The sequence below is a fragment of the Panthera leo genome, chromosome D3 (genome assembly GCF_018350215.1).
Source record: "Panthera leo isolate Ple1 chromosome D3, P.leo_Ple1_pat1.1, whole genome shotgun sequence".
Classification (NCBI taxonomy): Eukaryota; Metazoa; Chordata; class Mammalia; order Carnivora; family Felidae; genus Panthera; species Panthera leo.
In genome coordinates, this window is record NC_056690.1 from 77,255,735 (window position 1) to 77,280,221 (window position 24,487).

The following is a 24,487-nucleotide window of genomic DNA, read 5'->3' on the forward strand; positions in this document are numbered from 1 at the left end:
TCTCCCTGAGAAATAAATATTTTTTAAAAATTTTTAATAAAAATAAAGCGATTTTTAACATTTTCTCAATTGCAAAGTTGCTTTTATTTTAATAAATGCCTTCTGAAAGAGAAACGACATAAAACTTACAACATTAAGAATATCATTTGTAGGGGCGCCTGGGTAGCTCAGTCGGTTAAGCGTCTGACTTCGGCTCGGGTCATGATCTCATGATTCGTGAGTTCGAACCCCTCATTGGGCTCTCTGCTGTCGGCGCAAAGCCTGCTTGGGATCCTCTCCCTCTCTCTCTCTCTCTGTCCCTTCCCTGTTCTCTGTAAAATAAATAAACATTAAAAAATATATATATATCATTTGTAAAATATGCCCTGGTTTGAGAAAGGTAAAAATGTAGGGGGTGGGGGCGCCTGGGTGGCTCGGTCGGTTAAGCGTCCGACTTCGGCTCAGGTCATGATCTCACGGTTTGTGAGTTCGAGCCCCGCGTCGGGCTCTGTGCTGACAGCTCAGAACCTGGAGCCTGTTTCGGATTCTGTGTCTCCCTCTCTCTCTGCTCCTCCCCTGTTCATGCTCTGTCTCTCTCTGTCTCAAAAATAAATAAACGTTAAAAAAAATTAAAAAAAAAAATGTAGGGGGTGGGGAGTACTTCTTAGATTTGAAGAGTTATAATAGATTCTAAAGCCCTCACAAGTCGAGTTGTATTGAACCATTCTTTTTTAAATATCTTTTTTTAAAAAACGTTTATTCATTTTTGAGAGACAGAGAAAGAGGGAGACACAGACTCTGAAGCAGGCTCCAGGCTCCGAGCTGTCAGCCCAGAGCCGGACAGACGCGGGGCCGAACCCAGGAACCGTGAGATCATGACCTGAGCCGAAGTCAGCCGCTTAACCAACCGAGCCTCCCGGGCACCCCTTGTTGAACCATTCTTATGTTCATGAGGCTATTTTAAGAGCTATTCCTTTTTATTTTTATTCTTTTGAGCTTTTTTATTCTGAGAGAGAAAGAGAGCGTGCTCACACAAGCAGGGAGAGCGGGAGAGAGAGAATCCCAAGCAGGCTCCATCCACACTGTCAGTGCAGAGACCGATGCAGGGCTTGAACCCAGGAACCGTGAGATCATGACCTGAGCCGAAGTCAGCCGCTTAACCAACCGAGCCTCCCGGGCACCCCTTGTTGAACCATTCTTATGTTCATGAGGCTATTTTAAGAGCTATTCCTTTTTATTTTTATTCTTTTGAGCTTTTTTATTCTGAGAGAGAAAGAGAGCGTGCTCACACAAGCAGGGAGAGCGGGAGAGAGAGAATCCCAAGCAGGCTCCATCCACACTGTCAGTGCAGAGACCGATGCAGGGCTTGAACCCACAAACAGCGAGATCATGACCTGAGCCGAAATTAAGAGACACTTAACTGACCCAGCCACCCAGGAGCCCCTTACGAGCTGTTCATTTAACAGATACCTGATGAGCACCTGTTTCGTGCCAGGCCAGGATCTCAGGCCATGATGATGAAGCACTGACACGCAGGGTCCTGCCCCCCCCCCCGCCCCCCCAGTGGGGAGAGACAGTGAACAAACGAGAGTTCTTTGAGCTCAGAACCGTGAGGAAAATAAACAGGGTGATATAAAGTGAGATGCACTGAAGTCTTAAGCAGGAGAAATAACATGATGGGATTTGCGTTTTTAAAACACAAGGCCCCTGCTTGGAGAGGAGCAAGAGGCCCAGTTAGCCGGCGCCCGAGCTGGCCTGGGCATGGTGGCAGCGTGGCTAGAGTGAGGCCGTGCAGCGGGAGCAAAGCGCCCAGGCCAGGTTACTTTAGAGGCAGAGTTTAACCAGCCCCGATGGAAGAAAAAGGAAGGGAGATCAAGGGTCACCCCTGGATTGGTGACTGAAGCATCTGGGGACGTGTTCTATACTGAGGTATTGAAGGTTGGGAGAGAACTAGACTTAGGGAGAAAAAGCAAGGGTGTGGTTTTAGATGTGTTAAGTTCGAAATGCCTGTTAGACATCTGCATGAATCAGCTGGGCAGTTTGGACATCTGGAGACACATTGGAAGTTGATGTCACGGAAGAGGACCCAGTAAAGGGACTAAGAAGAAATCTGCAAGAGGGAAGGGAGGACATCCAGCAGAGAGGAATACGAAGCCTCAAGGGGAAAGTATTGTAGGAAGAAAGGGGCAGTTCGCATTCTCGGTGCTGCTGAGAGGAGGGGATGTGGGTTAAGGGAGGTTTGTTGGGGGTGTTTTTATTTATTTAAGATACAAAGTACTAGAGTAGGTTTTTGAGAGTGATGCGATAAAAGAAACAGATGCTAAAGCAGGGAGAAAATCGCCAGGAGCAAGGGAAGAGGCTGGGATTGGCAGAAGAGGAAGAGGTTTTCCTCTACCCTCTTAGGTTCAGCCTCTGGGTGCCTGTGAACTAACTGATGAAGTACAGATTAACAAGAGAAAGAGGTTTTTTTTCCTATGGGAACTTACAAAGGAAGTAGCTCTGTGAATAAGCCAGCAGCTTACATGCTTACTTAACAGGGAAAAGGGAGGAGGGAGAAAGACGCGTATGGGAAGAATGAGTGGGTTTCTCTAGGAAATGCGAAGAGGTTTCTAGAAGAAGAAACAGATAAGAAAGTTTGTGATAATATTTCTTCATGCGGGTGCAAATGGTCTTTCATCATCACGGCCATAAAACTCTTCCTGGAGAGGGGATTTATGGTAGGTTTACTCTTAGTCTCCCTCCCGGATAAAGTCACCCTGAAGGAGGAATTTCCGGTAGCCTCATTTCCCGGAAGTTTTTGCTTTTAGTCAGATAGGGGAGTCGCTGGGAAAGCCGCTTTCTGCAGTCTGTTCATCCCGGACGTCTTCAGCTTGAGCCAGTCTGCCTACCAAGCCTCGCCACGGTGCCAAGTGCAGCCCGCCATCCCAGCTGTCAAATCTTCAGCAAAATGCCCTGGGCCTGGTGCAGGTTCTGAGGGGGTGGGAGTTGAATTCAGTTGGTTGGGGTTTGGAGAGAGAGAGAGATGAACTTACTAAACTACGCTTGCAAGCAATCTAACGTAATGGAATGAGGTACACGACTCAGCTCCTTGGCAACGTGCCGGAGGTGGGTGGCCCTTACAGATTAATGAGTAGAGGGGAAAGAAACCCTAATGTGGTGACCAAAGGCATGAGGGGAGAGCTTGGGAGACCCTTGGACGGCCATCCTTCTCATCACCGACATGCTTTCCGTAGCCCTTCTCTGCCCAGACCCTGAAAGAAGTGTAGTAGTTAAGGAGTCTGTCCTCTTACGGAATTTTGCAGATGAAAAAATAGGGTCTCAAGGTAAAAAAAAAAACAAAACAAGAACTTGCTTATGTGTATTCGCAGCTAATTTGGCCATAACTGAAATTAATAGCCAGGCCTAACTTTCTGTGTTACTTATACATTTCCCATTGTAGATTCTTTGAATACTGATGATTTGAACAGTTTTAAATGAAAAAATAGACGATTTTCTGTTTGGGGAAGAACTATGGGAGAGAGCGTAACTCTCTGGTTAATGCACTTGTAAAGGAGTGTGGATTTCTAAGACTTTAATCTTAAATTACTCAACATGTTGCTTGGTTGTTGTTTTTTTTTAAGTAAAAAATATTTCAGGACTTGAGAAAAGATACGCTTTTCAAAGCTCCAAGGAAATAAACACATTTTTTGCCCAGCACACTTTATAAGGCGTGTTTTCATGAGTCATTCATTTACATTCTCTTACTGATTCTTTCACAGATTCCGAACGGAAATGCATCCGAACTAATTTTTAACACCGTGCACGTAAAAGATGCAGGCTTTTACGTCTGTCGAGTTAATAACAATTTCACCTTTGAATTCAGCCAGTGGTCACAGCTGGATGTTTGTGATGTCACAGAAGTAACAGGAAACCTCCAGGGTAAGTGACAAATTAAATTGAATACTGGAATGGGAATCGCCTTACTTTATTTCAGATGTTTAATTTCATAGCATCAAAAACAGTACCGGAAGCTCGCATGTGTACTTATCACCAATAGAAGATCACCAGTTGCTAAGATTTTATCTCCTGTGCTTCGATTCCTTCTCGGTGAAGGTTGACATGTATACGCATATATACGTTATATGTAGATGCCTTAAGGTGACCTGGAACCTCAGACTGGCCCTGGTGCTGACCTCTGGGAACTTCCTTCTCTTTCTTTCTCCACTGTATATTTTTCTCCCAAACACTCGTATTACTCTGAACATACTGTGTTGTGGAATAAAAGCTCTAGAGTCAATGTTGACATGAAAGGGCGCATATCGTTCACTGCAGTGAAGTGTTTCAATCAGACTGTTTTTCTAGTCCTTGTCATCTGTCTACTTAGTCCAGTAACTGGTATTGATTTAAAAACTCAGTCTGTTCTAAAGAGTCGCCCGTCAGATGTTATTTTTCTTAATCACACTCACAGTCAAGAGCCATATTCTTTGTCATTTTGCCAGACCAAAAGAATAGGTGGGAAACAGACTTTGTTACCAGTCTGTCTTCCATTCTTCTGTCTCAATGTAGCTTTTCCTATACCTGAATAAACAATGTCTAAAAATAGTCATGATGAAGAGAACTATTTTTGTCTTTCTTGAATATTTCTGTGCATGTAATGAACTTTAATATGTTTATAAGTGAAATCCTCTGCATGCAGAGGACATTTGAGTCTAGCATGAAGCATGTATGTATGATTTACATGGTGGGATTTTACATTCTTACGTAAGCATGAGACAAAGGCAGTGTGATGGAAAGCCAGACGCTGGCCATGCTGTCTGTTACACTGTGTGTGTTGTGTAGAACAAAAAGCATTGAACAGAGCAAAAGGTGATGTGTGTATATGAGAAAATTAATTATATGATATCATCCCAGTACATACTTTTGTACATTTTAGTCCTGTTTACTTTCTCTTTGTTGATAAGAGGATGTGAACTGTAGAGTTTCCAGCCAGTTCCCCATATTAGAAAAGAACTAAAAAGAGAGTATAAAAGAAAATAAGAAAGAACACTGGTGAATTAAGGTGTCAAAAAAATAAAATAGCCTTGCTGGCCTTATTTGTGAAGCCTAATTGCTTTTAGCATATAGAGGTATTTTTTCCCATTTTCTTTGTATCAAATTTGTATTAAACCTAAATATCTTTCTCCATGGCGGTGTTTGTGACCGAGCCAGTAGACTCCCATGGTGTGCTTTTTTGGGTTCCGCCCCTCCCCCTGATTTTGTCAGAGTCTTCACCTTTTTTGAATTAAACTGTTTTAGAAAAATGAAAAAAAAATAAAGTTAAGTACATGAAATCCTATTCGTTCAGCAAAGATATCACCTGCCGTGTGTGAGACACCAACTTTCAGGACAGAGACTTGGGGCTGTGTTAACACTGGTAAGACCTCCTTCCTCGAGGACCTTAGAGCAACACGAGCGTTCAATAAATAACGCTCTCTAGTGCCTACCTCAGGAAGAAATGCTAGTGATAGTCCATTCATATTTATTCCATGCTGATAACAAAACCCCTCCTTTTAATAAGCTAAACAGTAGAATGTAGCACTTTCTGTTTGAAATATGAATATCACTCAAGGTGTTAATAAGTCATTTGCCCCCACCAAAAAGATTCTGTGGCCAAACACATGTGAAAACCACTTGAACGATTTTCCCTTCTTGAATACACAAAGCATACTAATGACTAAAGCTCTGAGAAGTCCTGCAATAAAAAATCTGTGTAACTGTATTTAACCCAGAATTTTCCAAACTTACTTGTCTACAGCATCCTGTTTTTTCTAGTTTTTTAAAAAGTTTTTATTTATTTTTGAGAGGGAGACCGAGAGAGAGCAGGGGAGGGGCAGAGAGAGAGAGGAACAGAGAGAGAATCCCAAGCAGGCTTCGCAGTGTCGGTACAGAGCCCGATGCGGGACTCAAACTCACAGACTGTGAGGTCATGACCTGAGCCGAAACCAAGAGTTGGGTGCTTAACCCGCTGAGCCACCCCAGCACCCCTCTACAGCATCCTTTTATCCACAGAACATCTCTTAGTATTTCTAGAAGTGCCACAGTTTTATGAAACAGAGTTTGGGGAGAGGCTAGTAAGGGTTACAAAAAAATTAACTTGAAAACACTTTTTTTTTTTCCAGTTAAAGGGAAAAAAGTATTGTTAACCTGGAGATTTTATTTATGTTCAGTGATATTTTTCTTTTAATTTCAGGGAGTTTGGATGGCATCTCTGAATCCAAGTTGCAAATCTGCGTTGAACCAAGGTCCCAAAAGCTGATGCCTGGCAGCACGTTGCTTTTACAGTGTGTGGCTGTTGGAAGCCCTATTCCTCACTACCAGTGGTTCAAAAATGAGTCACCATTAATACATGAGACAAAAAAACTATACATGGTAGGAAGTTGGTTATTTGTGTATTTTGTGTGTTGATATAGAAAATAAATAGTATAATTAAAAATTAAGACAGACATTAAAATTCATATCCTTTGCGGAGTTTTCACGTTTTCCTTGTTTTCTTTTCAAGTCCCTTGTTGTTCAATATTAACTGATTCTTCTATTTTTAAAAGTACGGGAACATAACACTAGCCCACATCTAAGGGCTTATACTAAAATGTCAGATAGTATTGTGCCTAACTCACCATTATTAGAGTCACTAATATTTGCCTGCTAATCTTTAACCTCATAAATGGAAATGATGTAAGACTATCTAAAGTCCTCTGAGATGTTATAGGTTTTTTTTCCTGACTTCAAAATAACTTTTTCTCCAAGCCGATTTAGATTAAAATTGAAAAGGAAATGTGTGTGTGTTCTGATATTGAAAATAGGTGCCTTATGTGGATCTGGAACACCAAGGGACCTACTGGTGTCACGTATATAACGATCGAGACAGTCAAGATAGCAAGAAGGTAGAAGTCATCATAGGTAAGCAGTCTTACTCAGTGTTCTCACAAATGGAGTACAAAACAAATTATTTAAAATGAAACATGTAAGCCCCGGAAATTCTACTTTCTACCTCATTCTATTTAATGGTGTGTTAAGTCTCAGGAGTTACGTTGTTTATACAGAAATGCGAGAGAATACTTACTTCACAATCATAAACGTTTGCAGGGGAAAAAGTATTCTTTAACAACTTCAGTTATCAAAATCTTGATTTAAGTGGGCAGAGAGTCTCAATAGCACGCCTTTTTAAAATGGAGCGCTACAGACCTAGAAAGGAAAGAATGATTACCAACCAACAATCCACATTATGAAGTTCGTAATTTGGGAGTTGTTCTGTTCAGGCTTACTGCATTTATAGTGAGGTCGTCCACAGTAGGCGATGTCGATGCACATGTTGGTTTCCCAACATATTTGTATGATATTTATTTCTCTGTTTACCTGATGGCTGCCCTTCCTGAGAGCATGAATTACACTGTATTCACATTTGTTTTCTCTGGAACAAGGAAGAACAGATGCAGTGGAGTGCACTGAAGGTAGCGTAATCCTTTGGTTTGAACCCGAATACCCTGCATGCTGGTTCCTCTGGGGAGCGGTGGAGTGCTCTGTCTAGCCTGCTGAGTGCAGCGATGGAAAAAATACTAGCTATAAGAAAGAGATTTTGCTGAACGATACTGTATCTCAGTGTTAAGGTTCGTAAATTGCCAGCGACACTGTCAAGTGGACACACGTAACTAATTTCCAGTTGACCTTCTACCGTAGCGTTACTGCACATCTTCTGAATAGGAAATACTTGCAGTCAATGTTTAATGTTAAGTTTTACCTATAGAGTCTGTTAAAGAGACGGATGGCTGTACTATCATGGATAACCATTTGGATGATCGCAGCCATCCTTTTAGCCACGGCTGCGTGCTGCTCTGATGCGGACGTGCTTTCCGCGAGAGTTTCCCGCGAGAGTTTCAGGACAGGCAGTTTCTTGTGGAGCACATGTTTTGTCCGGGATCTGATATTTGTTTCAATGTAAACAATTTTACGAATGAAGATCCATTTTTAAAGCTACAAGTCTATAGATGAATCCACTGTGTCCTCTTTGTCATAGTTTATAAAGAGAACCCGGCAAGAATTCAACATAAGCTTTTAAGTTGTTTTAATTCTGTGAACCATTGCGTATAAGTTCTAATGAGTAAATTGGAATACTTAAGTTTCCTCCTTCCCTTAGTATATCACATTGTTTCACGAAATTCGATTTGTAGATAGCAAAGTATTTTTTCAATTCCTGCTTTACACTTTTACTTAACCTTGGGCTCCACGCGGGTAAAGTAAAAAAAAAAAAAAAACAAATGATGTTAAATCTTCTGGTTCCTGGATTTTCCTGTCTTTCATTTCTCTGTGGTGTCCATTGAAGTGCTGTAATTACTGGTCTTGTCCTAAAGCATCCTTTTGACCAAGAACTCTCTAGCACAAAGGGATCCCAGTCCTGTTGTCCACAGGGGCCTTACATGAGAGAAGTTCTGTGAAGAAATCCTAACAAACTCGTCCTCCTCCTCTTACTCCTTTTTTGCCTGGTTGCATGATTTTCTCCACCTTCCTAACGTTGGATATCTCTAAGAACTAACATACACACTAGCACTGCTGTTTGGCTTTAGGGCAATGCATGGAAATCACCGTCCTGCTGGGGTGCTGCTATGGGGTGCCTGTATGATTCTCTGTGGTTTTCACAATGGCAAACATTATTAAATTATGATTTTCACACAAATCCTCTCAGCACGCTTGGAGATGAAGATCCAACTATGCAACTACTTCAGGAATTTCCAATGGAAAAATTAGACCCAACTTTTCTTTCTCAAAGAGCGTAAAAGTTGAGATGTTTTCTAATTGGCAGATTGACACATACCATTAACAGTGTCCCACTTCGTATCTTTTTTGTTTTTTTTAGCCTGCAGAATATGATGTTACCTATTTCATTTTATGTATTTTGTTAAAGATACTTCATCAGGACAAAAGTGGGGATTGAATAGGTGAAGCTTGGGATTTTTTTTTTTTTTTGTCAACATTTATTTTTGAGAGACAGAGAGAGACAGAGCATGAGTCCGGGGCAGAGAGAGAGGGAGACGCAGAATCCAAAGCAGGCTCCAGGCTCCGAGCTGTCAGCACAGAGCCCGACCCGGGGCTTGGACTCACAAAACATGAGATCATGATCTGAGCCAAAGTCGGACACTTAATCGACTGAGCCACCCAGGCGCCCCAAAGCTCAGGATTTTCTCTAGGGCCGTGAAACTATTGTGTATGCCCATCGTAACGGTGAATACTTGCATGCAAGTTTTTAAAACCGTTTAGTAGGAGGCCAGAGGAGGGGGAATCCCTGGATGGAATGCAGAATGTAACCAAAGAATCTAAATGTATTACAAACGTAAAGCGAAGAGGGGATGGAAGAACAAGATGCTGACCCAAGTAACTAGAAATGAATGACGTCTGTAAGAGAAGAAGCAAGAGAAATTGTAGAGAGCTCTGTACAATTGATGCAGTGATTATTGATGATACTCTTTAGTTGATTTTACACCACAGAGAAGAATAAGTTCCTTCATGACATGAACAATGTAACATTTATAGTTTATTGTTCGTGTTAATTGGCATCTTCATAAGATTTACAAAGGAGAAACGGATGGCTGTAATGTCATGGGTATTTGCTTAGATGATTTTATCTGTCCTTTAGGCAGAGAGTGCAGGTTAATAATTCTGAAACTACTGTACCTCCAAAACACATTACATTGGTCTAACCATGAGAAAAGCATCAACTAATTCAAACTGAGACAGGTGCTACAAAGCACCTCACCAGTAATCTTCACAACTGTCAAGGCCGTCGAATCAAGGAAAGGCTCAGGAACTGCCACAACAAAGAACCCAGAGGGGCATCAGAAAATGTAATGTGGTGTCCTGAATGGGGTCCTGGAAAAAAAAAAGAGAGAGAGAGAGAGAGAGAGAGAGAGAATATTAGTGGTTCGTTAGTTGTGACAGATACACCTTACTAAACACAAGACGTTAAAATAGGGAAACTCATGTTTACAGGAACTCTCTTTACTCTCTTCACATTCGTTCTGTAAACCTCAAACTGTTGGACAAGTAAGAGTTTTTTAAAAAAGAAAAAAATTATTTGAAATTGTTTCTTAGTTTCAGGAAGTTTACAGTTGAGGCCACAGACCTATCCCTTGACTCTTTTTTGTCCCAAAGGCCAGAATAGCTAAGCTAAAACTCTGAACACATCATGAAGGAGTCTGTTCAGCTTTTTGCCATTCAGGGAGCACAGTCATGACTTTGAAGTCCTCGCTGACCCCAGCAGCCTTTCTCTGTGTTCACTGCTTGCGCGCCTCCTCTTGGAAGGTGTTTGGAAAGTTCTAAACTGAACATGCCTGAATAGCTTGAAGCCTACCTCTTTGATTGGTCTGACTGTTTGTGCCACGTGGGCAGTTTGGTTATTTAAAACTAATCTATTTTCTCTTACTTCATTTTAGATGAATTAAATAATCTCGGATGCCCTGGTGAGTAATATAAATGTAAAATGTTAACTTGAACGTAACAACTTAAAGGTACTGTAGATATTCTTTGGCCACAGTGGTACTACTAAACTTTTTTCTTTACTAAAGTAATACAGTGGAGGATTGAAATTGGTACTTCTATGAAGTATAATTTCATGCAAGCGAAAGTATTGAAAATATTCTAGATTACAAGACCGTAGAGACAGAAGCGTGCTGCAGCCTCAGAAAATATCAATGTATATTTTTATCATTGTGTACATGACTCTGTGGCCTAAAAAGGCAGTTATAGGGGGAAGCGTGTGATCTTTAATTTGAAAGGCAAGAAACGGTCTGTGAAAGAATGACGGGGGTAACGTTTCCGAACTTGCCAGACTCCTGGGACCTAGTTCAGAGTTGCTCAATTCATAGAACACACCTGAGCTCGTCGGGTGGCTTGTCTTTCTCGGAAGCAAAAGCCGTGTGCGTGAGGATCACTGGTGCTGTACAGAGATACAGGCGGTCGTTGACCATGAAGAGATTGACAGCAGAAGTTTCCGTCACCCTGGCCACTTCTGACCAGATCAGATGTCTGAACAAGCGAAGCTGACGGGAAAGCCTTAGCTGTGGTGACACACATAGTAATGCTGAGGACCACGTCAAGACGGGACGTCAGCATGTGCCTGAAATCCTGAAAGGCAGTGATGGAGCCTGTGAAAGTATCTGGAAATGAAACCTTACACAAACAGCTGAAGGAGGCAACTACATCATTGAATATTTACAGCGATCCCTCTTACTTCTCGGCAGGTCATTTCTCATTATTTTAGCACCATAACTAGCCTGCTTAGTTTCGTGCCCATATTTGACTAGTCAGCGTCTGCCATTGTGAGCAGTGACGGGGCTGTGCCCCCTAGGCAGATGCAAATTAGACAGACCGGGTCGCCTCCCTTACGGGGGTGCTGTCCTGCTGAGGAGTCTCGTGGGACTGTGCTTCAGACTCCAGACCCACACCGAATGAGGCCTTTTCCTAAATTGGCCTCTTATTTCTTGCTGTTCAGTGAACATCGTGAAAAGTTACTTCGGGAAAACTTTTATGAGAAACCGCCGCTAAGCCTCGGAGATTTTCCTGGCCCCTCTTTCATTGTATCCTGATTCCTCAAGAATCAAAAGATGCCCCCCAAAGTGAGGTTTTGAAAAAGAGAACGTTTAAAAACTTGTAACAGGCTCCGGTGTTTTATATATGCTGTTAAAAACTCAAACAGAGGGGCGCCTGGGTGGCTCAGTCGGTTAAGCGTCCAACTTCGGCTCGGGTCATGATCTCGCGGTCCGTGAGTTCGAGCCCCGCGTCGGGCTCTGTGCTGACAGCTCAGAGCCTGGAGCCTGTTTCAGATTCTGTGTCTCCCTCTCTCTGACCCTCCCCCATTCATGCTCTGTCTCTCTCTGTCTCAAAAATAAATAAAAACGTTAAAAAAAAAAATTTTTTTTTAAATAAATAAATAAATAAACGCAAACAGAGTTACCCTGTGTTGCGGTAGACACATCGCTGACTCCACCCCATCTTTCCCTGTGGCTTCTCCCGTGTGGTCCTGGGCGTGGGAGGTATTTGGCTCTAGGTATACAGATGGCGGAAAGCGCGGACTATGGAACGAGGCTGACTGGCTCAGTTCCTTTGAGCCAGCTGCTTCATCTCCCTGTGCTCGGATTCCTTATTTATGTGATGGTGGAAAGATACACCTCCGAGACGAGTTGAGGTTTATTTGAATCCGTTACATTTAAAGCACGCAGAACAGGACCCGGCAGACGTTCAGAAACCGTTCGGCGCTTCTGCCGGTGCCTGGTGCCGCCACCCGCAGTCTTCAGACTGGTTTCTACGCGGCCGGTTAAAGATCACGACCCCCAGCCGTGGTGCTGAATTTCCGAAAATAGTCCCCTGTCCCGAGTCTAACTCTGCCCATCCAGGTATGTTTATCAAGAGTCTGAAAATCTTAAAATTACTGGTTAGCCGTTAGGAACCACATTCTGTCCTTTGCTGCTGCCGATCCTGCTGCTCATTGGTTCCGTGTATCTTTAACCCTGCAGATATTTGTATCACCGACAATAACATCCTATCTTTCTTGCATTTTTATCTTTTTGTAGACCATGAAGAGCAAACGGGTGATCAGCCTTTGGGTGAGTAGAGCTTTAAAATGCTTGGCCAAAGTACGACTTTGCGGCGCTTTTATGGCGATCACGAAGGGATCCGAGACATTTTAATTTGGCAGCTGTTCCAAATACTTAAATGACGTCGAGACCAGACGTTTTATTTTGGATATTGCTAAAAGAAATTACAGCACATGGGGCTTAAAGAGATTACGAATCCAGTTTCTGGGGCCTAGCCAGCTTCTGTGGGGGGATTTCTTTGTTTTGGCAACACGCAGACAAACAAGTAGGTAAACAAGAAACTTGTACGCGTTACAGAGAAGTGATGAATACTAATACGATCGCTTGGTGGGGTTGGAGGTTGGAGAAGCAGCGGAGAGGTTGCGATAGCAGCTTTACGTTTTAAAGGAGAGAAGGACCCGCCAGACGGAACAGAGTTTCGTAAGCACACAGTTGTAGACAGTGAACCAGTGTGTTGTATTCTGGGGACAGCCAACAACACACAGTCCCCTAGAGCACAAAGAGAAAGCGGGGGAGAGGTCGGAAGACACCAGACCTTGAGGAGCCCCGTTTGTCTCGCGAGCCATTGGAAGGAGACTTGTTGGTAGAGGGCTGAGAGTTGTCTCTCTTAAAGGCCAGTCTTGTACGGGCATAGAAAGTAAACTGGAGGGCAGTGATGTTCTTGGGGGTTTTTTTTCTTTTCTTTCTTTTTTTTTTTTTTTTCTTTTTTTGGTTAGGAGGAAAGTTAAGAGACCGTTGCAGTAGTCAGTAGTCTAGATAAGAAATCGCGAGAATCTGAACTAAGATAGTACCAGTGAGAACGCAGGAGACAAAGCAGACTCAAAAGATCTTGAGGCGATAGAATCAGTAAGCTGTTCTTATCACCTTGCTGTAGGGCATAAAAAGTCGACAGGCGTCACCATGCTTGCTCGGATTCCTGCTTGGACCACTAGGTGGGCAGCGATACAACCCACTGAGTTAGAGGACACAGAATGAAAAGCAAGATTCAGGGGATAGGTGACTATCCGTTTGAGACCTAACCCGTCTGAGGCATTTGCCTCACATTAGGTGAAGACACACGGCAGCCGGCGGCAGCCCGTTGTACGTACGGATCTGGAGCTGTAAGGGAAGGCCAGGATTAGAGACACAGGAGCATCATCAGCGTAGAGGTGGAAATTCAAACCGAGGGGTAGCCCGCAACAGATTGCCAAAGGCCACAGAGAAAACGGCACAAACTGGGTAACCTTTGGAGGGAGCAGGGGGCCCATAGAGTATTTTTTTAACCATTAGAATCATTTGTCGCTAATCAGATACTATATAAAAATCTAGATTTCTAGGTTCTTTTGAAAAGTGGTAGCTTTTGACTGGTAGCTAATGACTGAATAGTGGCTGCCCCTCGGCAGAGTGCTTGTGCCCCCCGTTTTCCTGTTGTACAGCCTCGGGCCTGCTTCACTGTCTCCCCCTTTCTCTGTCCTCCTCCCCTCCTTCCCCATTTGGTCTTGCCATGTTGCTAAATTTCTTTACATTGTGGCTGGGTCTCAAAAGCGGGAGTCGTCCGGACTCCCGAAGGCTTAGACCCAGAACTGGCGATCGTCTCGCCAAATTATGTTGTTCAAAGAGAATCACAGGGCAGCCCAGATCCGGGGGTCGGAGCCTTGCTGAGGGCAAGGATGGGGTGGCTGCTCGGAGGTTCTCTTCTACCACATCTGTAAAGGTAGGCATGGACTAAGGAACTTGGACTTTATTTTGAGGGACATGGAGATGAAAAGATTCTGTCAGATTTGGGGCTAGTACTCCATTTTTGGTAGCCAAAGGTTTGTGTTTTGTGGTTTTTTTTTTTTGGTTTTTTTTTTTAATAGCACTTAATCTATGTCAAGTTTCTTTCCAGGGGCTCCTGAATATTATTTATTTTGGATGAGATGAGTAACACACTATTAGAATAATTAGATGTGGAACGAATGCTATAACATTGTGTCGCTTTTTAAAGAATATATTGCGTTAAGCTTTGGAAGATGCCTGGGATCTTGTAGTTAAAATACCTTTCTGAAGTGGTTTTATTATTCTATTGTTTAATCAACTGGCATTTATGTTTCCTTTTTCCAATAAATGGTTTGTGTTCAAGAAATTGTGGGTGGCTCTTACAGTAAATGTTTTTCTTCAGAAGATTTCTTCCATTTATTTTTATCACTTGAAAACCATCATGAATTGCTTATGTAGTTGCTATTTTGAAATTGTCTTTGATTCCTCACTCTTCTCTCCCCAGCTTTGCATTTTACCGCTTCTTTGCTCTGTCATATCTCTGAAGTCTGGCTTTTCCTTTTCCTTCCTACGACCAATTCCCGGAATGGGTCTTTGTCATCTCTGTGTTGACCACTGCGGTCTGCTTCTCATCCCAAATACCCCCCAGTTCACCTGTCATTCACAAGTAGATTGGGCAAGGTAAGATTTACTTACCCATCCTCTTTATTACCACTAAACTCGAGAAAATGCCCTGCGACATTTTAGGAATTGGCTATTAAAAACTTATCATTGGGGAAAATTGTTGAAACAGCTGTGGTCAACTATTGATACATAGATTTTAAGCCACAGAGTTCTCAAGTTGTTGAACCCTGGCCCTCTGAAAACTGTACCAGGTGTTCTTTCTAAGTAACAAAACCAATGAATAAGGAATTGACATTGGCAAACACATGCTCAGTTTGACAACTGGTCTTTTTTCCCCCAGACTCTAGTGATTTTTTCTGTTACATCCCTTATACTTGTGTTTTGCCAATAAAACGTAGCCTAAAACGTGTATTAGAATTAAATTATTATAATATTCCACCAGAATCACCTCTGTGATTTACAAACACTTTACTACCTGAATAACTTTGGGAACCCATGATTTGGGCTGGACCATGTAAGTCAGACATTCTCTTATTTCCCCTCACTTAGAGGTAGATTGCACTGAGACTGTCACTGTATCGATGGGTCCAAATTCTGATAGGGTTGCTGGGCTCCCGGAAAAAGCACTGAAAATTTTCTTTCTGTGGATTAGTCAGGTAACAGTCTTGCTCTAGAGTGGGTACTTTGGTGTAAGGGTACATACCTAGTTTATTTAAGAAGAAATCTTAAAAAAAAAAAAAAAAAGACCCAAGAAAGGTTAAGTTTTATACTGCCTCCTGTTGGAATCTATCCTGAGTGTCCTCTGCTTTTTCAATGATTTTTAGAACTAAAGGCAGTTCAATAGAAACTTTGTCTGAAGTCTTTGTATATGAAGTAGTCTTGATAATTGGCCTTTTTCTTTTGAATAAAAGAAGAGATTATCATTTGTATAGGACTTGAAGCGCCTTTTTACTGAATTAGAAATGTTTAAGGGGTGTCTGGATGGCTCAGTCGGTTAAGCGTCCGACTCTTGATTTTGGCGCAGGTCACAATCTGATTTTGGCTCAGGTCACAGTCTCATGGTCCGTGAGACGGAGCACCGTGTCGGGCTCCGTGCTGACCATGCCGAGCCTGCTTGGGATTCTCTCTCTGCCCTTTCCCCACTTTCTCTCTGTCTCAAAATAAATAAGCGTTACAAATTTTTTTAATGTTTATCATTTTTTTTTCTAAAATATGTGTATTCATGAGAATAAGCAATTTGCAAGAAATCTCTAAGAATGTAAATACAGAATACAGATACCATGACCTAAAAGTATTGGGGCTTTTCACAAAGTAGGGTTTTCTTTCACTGTAAGAGAGTCCCATTCTTGGAGTTTGTGCTAGTTTTTCTCCAGACCTCACTTAACATTAGATTTAAATGTTCTATGTAAAGAAAAGAAATTTCACCAAAGAGTTTTGATCAATTTAATGATTTGAAACATCTGAAATTCTATTCCGTATGGCAGACATCACGTCAGCAATGTGATTATTTGTGCCTGTTTCAGTTTCATCGAAGTCGTATTCATAATTTATAAATAAACTACTTAGTAGCACTTAGTGACAGAGGTTGGTCACCTAAGTCCTGGCCTGTGTCGGGAGGTGGCTCAAGGTCCTACCCAGTGTGGCTCTTCAGCCAAGTGCTCTTGTTACACCTTCCTCACTGCCCCCTGGTGTCTCCGTCACATTTCTGCCATGACCTGTGCTGCACATACGAGCCCTCCAGAAAAACATTGTAATAGGTTACTGCTGTCATGGCGCAGCCTCAACTCTTTAACCGCTAACCCCGCCCCCGACTAGCAAACGTATAGTTTTGAAGACCAGCCTTCTACAGCCGTTTTTGGACAAGCGACACACGTGATAAAGCTAGGTGGTACTTTTTAAGGCATCAGTGTGGATCATTTTGCCCCTCGAAAATAGGAAAATTCTTTGTCTAAGAGTACACCTTTGAGCAGAGTCTCTGCACTGAGGTCAGAAAAGAAACTGTTAAGATATTCATACTAAAAGTTTTCACATATCCCTAAGGTCACCCAAATGACCTTTTTAAGAAACCAAAAGGAAACAATACATCAGCTGAGAAAATTCAGATACAGTTCTTGTTAAGTCCCTGCCTTTCTCTCCTCTTTGGTTTTCCCCTTGCTTGCTCTGATGAGAATTTGTCCTGTTCCTCTTTTTGGTATTTATTTTTGCTTTTTTTTTTTTAAGCCTTTTCCGCTGTCAGCAAAACAGAACCTAATTTGATGGGAACCCAGTTACTAACATTGCTTGTTTAAATTTGCTCTAAAAGCTAGTTGAATATTATACTCTTTACTTTTGTTGTAACTCAGTACAAGTATGTGGCTTCCTATGCAGTTCATCAATAGCCTTGGCCCGAGTGAGCACGAATAAGTCTACTCTCTGTTGTCTATCAGCCTGTGCTCCTCACTGGAGTTTTCCACATAAAGTAGTACCTCTAAAATGAAATTAAATTAGAACGAGATCTTAATTCGTAAAGCATACAATTTGTTATAATTCTACCATTTCCATAGGTCTTACTTTAATCTTAATCTTTATGCCCTCCCTTTAAATCCCCTCTCTCTCTCCTTTTTTTTAACAGCAAAGGACAAGGTTGCTCTTTTGATAGGAAATATGAATTACTGGGAACACCCCAAGCTCAAAGCTCCTTTGGTGGATGTGTACGAGTTGACCAACTTATTAAGACAACTAGATTTCAAAGTTGTTTCACTGTTGGATCTCACTGAGTATGAGATGCGAAATGCCGTGGATGAATTTTTACTCCTTTTAGACAAAGGAGTTTATGGTAAGATACTTACAGTCTTGTTTTTATAATTAGCCACTCTTCGTTGCACAAGTTAGGTTAAGCGGTAAAAATCAGAAAATGGTCCGATTTGATCATTGTTGAAGTGAACATGTTGTTGAAGTGAAGGAAGAGTTTTGTTCTTGTAAAGACGATGGATTTGATCTTCGTTCTGTAGCTCCATGTGAATAACTAATTAACTCAGTGTCTTTACTTTAATGTCTCTTGTGAAAACATTTTTGTTCTTATTAGAATAATTCTTTCCTGTCTTCGGTGATTTTGGTTTTTATTGATGAGAGCTGAAGTACAGTAAAGCTTAATGACCAAATGGCAAATTGTATACTCATATATGTACAGTATTGCTGTGTGTGTGTGTGTGTGTGTGTGTGTGTGTGTGTGTGTGTGTAGTATGAAAGGTAACCAAATGTACGTTATGTTTGTTTCCTTTTTCTAACTATTTCATGGCATTTTCTAATCCTTTAATGGGAACTGGAATTTAGCAAGGATTTGTTAGTTAGTGAAACATATGAAAACAGTTTGTAAACTAAAGCTCTGTACAAACATAGTTAAAGGTGGACCTCCACAAAAATTCTAACAGTAAATTTGTAATCATTTTATTCATTCCATCATTTAAATATGTTAAGAACACCACATATATGGTAAAGATTTTTTAAAGAGACAGAGTATGTTGTCAGGAGTAAGTAATCTCTTTGGTAACTTACTTTTTTTAATGAGTATAGCCACAAAAGGCAGGCCAGCCGGCGGGCTCATTTGGGCTGTATTTCACAGGGGGTGGGACTGTGATGCAGTGCGATCACATTTGATTGCCAGGGAAGTGGCATTTCCAGGCCTGTTATTAGGCATGCTGGTGATAAATAAAAAGTATCCGTTTAGGGGCGCCTGGGTGGCTCAGTCGGTTAAGCGTCCGACTTCAGCTCAGGTCACGATCTCGCGGTCCGTGAGTTCGAGCCCCGCGTCGGGCTCTGGGCTGATGGCTCAGAGCCTGGAGCCTGCTTCTGATTCTGTGTTTCCCTCTCTCTCTGCCCCTCCCCCGTTCATGCTCTGTCTCTCTCTGTCTCAAAAATAAATAAACGTTAAAAAAAAAAAAAAATTAAAAAAAAAAAAGTACCCGTTTGAAAGCTTTTATATCTTTCAAATTATTTTACTTCAGTAATTTCTAAATAGATTAATTTCTAAATTCAGCCTTTTATTTGTAATGAGACTGATATGATGAGGTAAGCTCGGTGGAATTGCTAATGAGGCTCAAAAGATTTTTTAATTTTGTTTTTAGTGTTCATTTATTTTTGAGAGAGAGACAGAGTGCAACTGGGGGAGGGGCAGAGAGAGAGGGAGACACAGAATCTGAAACAGGCTCCCGGCTCCGAGCTGTCAGTACAGAGCCCAACGCGGGGCTCGAACTCCCGAACCGTGAGATCGTGACCTGAGCTGAAGTCGGATGCTCAACCGACTGAGCCACCCAGGCGCCCCTCATTCTCATTTCTTACTGAAATTGTCACCTTAGCTTTAAGTCCTTTGTCTAGCTTAAACCAAAACTTTTAATTGCGCCTGTAAAGTAGAAACCCAGAAATATTAAAAAGTTGTGGCCAGAAGAGCTCAGCTTGTGCTGAGGCTTTGCCCCGATACAAAAACACCGTCGGGGCGTGTGGGCGGCCCCATCGGTTGAGTGGCCCACTCTCGATTTCAGCTCAGGTCATGGTCTCACGGTTCGTGAGTTCGTGCCCCCCATCAGTCTCTGCACTGACAGCACAGAGCCTGCTTGGAATTCCCTCTCTCCTCTCTGCCCCTCCCCTGCTCGCTTGCTCTCGGCTCTCTAAATAAATAAATAAATGTTAAAGTTTTCTGTTTTGAAGCGTTGTGCGTACCCCAGGCATCAGGCACATCTGATGCAGACGTAAGTGTGGCAGAGGCTTCGCGTCACAGGGCCTTCCTCCTGCACTGCGCCTTCACCTCCAGTTGACGGCCTGTGGGGTGGGGGAGGCCAAGGCAGAGCCGTGGGAGAATTTCAGCATGAACGACTTCAGTTACGGAAAGCACACGCATCCAGGCTCATGCCCTTTTATATCACGTCGCCCATGGGTTTGTGGAAGAAGCAAAAGTTGCCCCAAAACAGAAAGTAGGTAACTCACTTTGAAAACATACATAAACCTAAAAAACACCCTCTGAGAACAGAAATAACTGATCTCTACTACACGTCCTTGAAGACAGGTGAAGGTAAAGATTTCTAGTTGTCACACGTAGATGGCTATGAGAGAGAGTAACTGAAATCCGCCCCCCCCCCCCCCCCCACTGTGCCTTCCTGCATTCTCCACCTGCTGCGGTTCAGCTGTGCTTTGGTGGAGAAGGATATTGGAGTCTGGTCAGAATATGGCCAAGTCTCGTTTACCCTGGAGGAGTCGTTCAGTTCAGAGCGTGGTGAGGCGGGGGCCTTAAGTCGGCTCGCTCGTGCTCAGCGCTCCGGCTTTTCTGCTGACTAGTGTGGAACCGTAACTAAGCTATTTAACTTTTATAAGCAGAAAAGGATTTATGAAATGGATAGACTAACTTAACGAAGTGATTGCAGAATAAATAAAGGTAAAATAATTATCCCCGTGCCTGGCACAGTAAAAGTATTATCGGTATCATTTCCTGAATTCCAGTTTGTCTGCATCTTTAGATGCGAGGTTCGAACCAGATAGCATTCCACTCGAGGCCTCAGTTAGAGAACCCCAGCTTTCATATGTTTTTATGTATTAAGGTTCAGCCTAAGGTTTCATTTGGAAGAAAAAAAAAAGGAGTTTTTTAAATGATAGTGTAGCGAAGCCATGGAAAACCAGCTCACTGACATTTTATATTTTCTGAGGGTAAAGTTAACTAGAAAGCCAGCAGCAGCTTATAAAGAGACCGTGGAGTATAGCACAGTGGTTGGCCTGGCCAGCATCCAGACTCCGGTTCCGTCACTTATTAGTCATGTGGATTTACATGAACCATTAAACCTCTCAGTGTGTCAGTATTTCCATCTGTAAAAGGTGGGTGATAATATAACTGCCTGGTTACGAGAAATACGAGGATTATAGGAGGTGATAACTATACAACTAAAGCACTTTATTCAGACAGCGTCTGGCACACAGGAAGAGCTATGTAGGCTGACGGTGACAGTGCTGGTGGCAGTGACTGTCCTCGTCAGAGCACCGTGCTAGGTGCACTGCAGCTCAACTCCGGTGGGACCGTCCTCCGTTTCGGCAATTCTCTTCTCTGTAGGCAAGAATAAACATCTGTAATAAACTATGTCCTTGGAAATCATGTTCCCAAGAAACAGGATTCCCTAAAGGTCTAATGGACAGGATTATATTTGTAACCACATTAAATTTCCTGTCATTTGGGGCGCCTCGGCTGGCGACTCTTGGTCCCAGGGTCGTGAGTTCAAGCCGCATGTTGAGTGTAGAGATTACTTGAATAAGTAAATAAACTTAAAAAAAAAATACTTTTGTCATTTTATAAAGATGCCTATTTATAAAGATGTCATTTTATAAAGATGCCTACCCTTGAGTAATGCGATAATTGATTAAATTAATTGGCAGTAATAGAGATGGAATTCTGAAAATACAATGATTTGGCCTAGTTTGTTGTACATAAAAATGTTTACTCTCCTGCGATACTATTTGGTTGTAGACTTTGATACAAAATGCTTCCACTTTCCAGAAGGCATTTTGGGGCGGAGAAAGGTTTTTTGTTCCTGTAAGTGCCTTAATTTCAATGATTCCCTAGTGGGACGTATGGCATTGAAATAACGGGCCATGCTTAGGTCACCCTGGTTGACGGAGCTTAAACCTTCCCTTGAACTTGCTGCTTCTCCTGAGTTACGTCTCGCTAGAGGCAGATGTGTCAAATGATAACAGTGGGGACAATACTCAAGCTGCCTGGTTGGCTGTCTTAAGTAACATCAGTTGTAGAAATGGTACCGTTTCTACTGAAAATCAGGCCCTTTCTAGAAAGTTCTCTGGATCCAGCTCTCTCCTGATTGGTTTGCATTGTTAATTAATGCATTCGAAAGTATTTACCGAATTCCTTAATATATCCGTAGCACAGATAAAGGAGTATGCTAGGTGTCGAAGGAGATATGGAAAATAAAGAGCATGATTTATACTCTCAAAACTCTAAGTCCCTTAATATAATGAGGACAAAATTAAAAATGCGTTTTTTGGAGTTGGAACACCTATCAGCTGTATGATTGTAAGCAAATCACTTATCTTTTTCATTTTCTCACCTATAAAATATGAATATAAATCATTTAAAGATTGTTACGTGGATTAAAATCAGTTCATGTATATGAACGTATTTCCAGAACCGTGAGAAAGCTATACAAACGTATAAGATTAATGTCTCTTATGAGCATTTTTACCAAAGAAATTAAATACGCATAGAACTGTAAGGTGTCCCTAAAAGCCAGCGTGTGATTATGTGTCAGAGAGTGCTGCCACACGGCTTCCCAGCAGGGAGAGACCGAAGTGTCAGAAAGCTGGAAACCAGGTGATAACCTGCTGAGGGTCCTGAGCATGAGATAACCCTTGAGGAATTGCCATGATGTGGGTAGATGGGAAGGAGGGAGAGTAACTGAGGCAGAGTCGTGAAGGTTAGAAATGAGCATACCTTGCTTTTAGAAGCGGTGAACAGACTGATGGGGAAGAGAGTCCCGTTTTGGACGCAGGTTTCCCGCTATGTGAGCGTTCCCAGGCCCAGACAGCCTTTTCTGGTACCTCCGGACACATCTTGCTGACGGATGCACAAGATACACTGAGATACAACCCAGATGCTCACAGACACAGCTCAGAGGTCTGGCAGTTTGCTGCCGGGATGCTGAGTGTGGATCCCGGGGAAGGAGCCGGCGGTGCCTCTCTCTCTCTGCTTGGCTGTGTTCTGCCTCCAAATGACTCGCTGCAAGCAAACGCTAAATGCCATTTCTGCTTTTTGCCTTTTTTTCATAAAAGCAAAACGTCTCAGGGCTCCTGGGTGGCTCAGTTAAGCGTCCGACTTTGGCTCAGGTCATGATCTCATGGTCCGTGGGTTTGAGACCTGCATCTGGCTCTGTGCTGACAGCTCAGGGCCGGGAGCCTGCTTCGGATTCTGTCTCCCTTTCTCTGCCCCTCCCCCACTCATTCTCTCCTTCCCTCTCTCCCTTCCTCTGTCTCTCTCAAAAATAAATAATCATTAAAAAAAAGTCCTCTTTAGATTCCTTTGGTTAGCAAAACCAGACACTATAATGTGGGTCTCTCTTAAAGGCAGAGTGGCGTTGCACAAACTTTAAAAAAGGGAGGGGTGGGGCGCCTGGGTGGCTCAGTCAGTTGAGCGTCCGACTTCGGCTCAGGTCATGATCTCGCAGTTCGTGAGTTCGAGCCCCGCGTCGGGCTCTGTGCTGACAGCTCAGAGCCTGGAGCCTGTTTCGGATTCTGTGTCTCCCTCTTTCTCTTACCCCTCCCCTGTTCATGCTCTCTCTCTATCTCAAAAATAAATAAATGTTAAAAAAAAAAAAGGGGGTGCCTGTACTTGATAAAGAAGTATATAAATTCTACTGTTTTGAAACGTACAGTTCGGTGGCTTTAGCGTATTCACAGTTTTGCATCAGTCACCTAATTCCAGAACATTTTCATCACCCCAGAAAGAATCTCCACGTCCGTTAGCCGTCACTCTTCATTCCTCTTTGTCCCAAACCCCTGGTAACAGCAGCTTTTCTTTCTATCTTTATGGATTCACCTTTTGGAGTCATTTTGTAGAATGGAATCTTTCCGTGCCTGGCTTTTTTCTCTCAGCATAATGTTTTCAAGGTTCGTCCGTGTCATTGCGTTACTTTTATGGCTGGATAATCATGGTATAGGATGTACCACATTTCCATCCATCAGCCGGTGGGCACGTAGGTTGTTGCCTCTGGGTGATATTCTGAATCACACCGCTGTGAACACTCGTGTGCACATTCTTGTGTGGACATAGGTTTTCAGTTCTCTTGGCTGTATACACCTTGGACTGCGATTGCTTAATCATATGGGAATTCTGCGTTTAACTTTTTGAGGAACTGCTTAAACTCTTTCCTGACTGCTTGCTTGCACCAATGCATGTTCCCACCGGAAGTAAATGAGGCTTCCAGTTTCTCTCCATCCTTGCCAACACATGTTCACGCCTGTGTGTTTATTGTAGCTGTCCTGGTAAGCGTGATGTGGGATCTCGTTCTGTTTTGCGTTTCGTGTGTTTATTTGTTTGCTATCCTCTTTGGAGAAATGTTTGTTCAGATCCTTTGCCCATTTTTTACTTGGCTATTTGTCTTTTTATGGTCGAATTGAAGAGTTCTTTATGTATTCTAGATACAAGTTGTCCTTATAGATCTACTGTTTGCAAGTATTTGCTCTCATTCTTCGGGCTGGCTTTTCACTCACTCAGTCTTCATTCCTTAGTGAATTACATCCACTCCCTGTGTCACGATTTTCAAGATGCTCGTGTCAGTGCCCCTCTTCTTTCCGGGGATAATTTAATTCCTTGCCAGGCTGGTCTCCTTTCTCTTGGCTGCCATTCCAGGCCCACGCCTGGTTTGTTTCCGTTCCATAACGTCCCTTGCTCTTCCTCTGGTTTTCCGAATTGTACCCAGTCTCCCAAGACCACCTGTGGTTGCTTCCGTTCACACCGATTCCTCCGTGCACCTTACTCAGATCATACAAGGTTTCCTTAATCACATAATTTATGATATTTCATT

General features: G+C 42.6%; 1 protein-coding gene across 3 annotated transcripts in view; it reads left to right on the forward strand.

Annotated features, from left to right (window-relative positions):
- The window catches only part of MALT1 (MALT1 paracaspase), a 62,022-nt gene that overhangs the window by 22,824 nt on the left and 14,711 nt on the right, over positions 1-24,487 (forward strand). For 2 of the 3 annotated variants that reach the window (XR_006195537.1, XM_042911469.1), the window contains exons 4-10: positions 3,738-3,897; positions 6,188-6,366; positions 6,798-6,894; positions 7,416-7,445; positions 10,419-10,445; positions 12,555-12,587; positions 17,551-17,754. Coding sequence is in view for 2 of the 3 variants with exons in the window: in XM_042911469.1 (XP_042767403.1) it covers positions 3,738-3,897; positions 6,188-6,366; positions 6,798-6,894; positions 7,416-7,445; positions 10,419-10,445; positions 12,555-12,587; positions 17,551-17,754 (730 nt within the window). In the remaining variant the exon portion in view is untranslated. The remainder of the gene's footprint in view (positions 1-3,737; positions 3,898-6,187; positions 6,367-6,797; positions 6,895-7,415; positions 7,446-10,418; positions 10,446-12,554; positions 12,588-17,550; positions 17,755-24,487) is intronic. The other variant, XM_042911470.1, reaches the window with a different exon arrangement.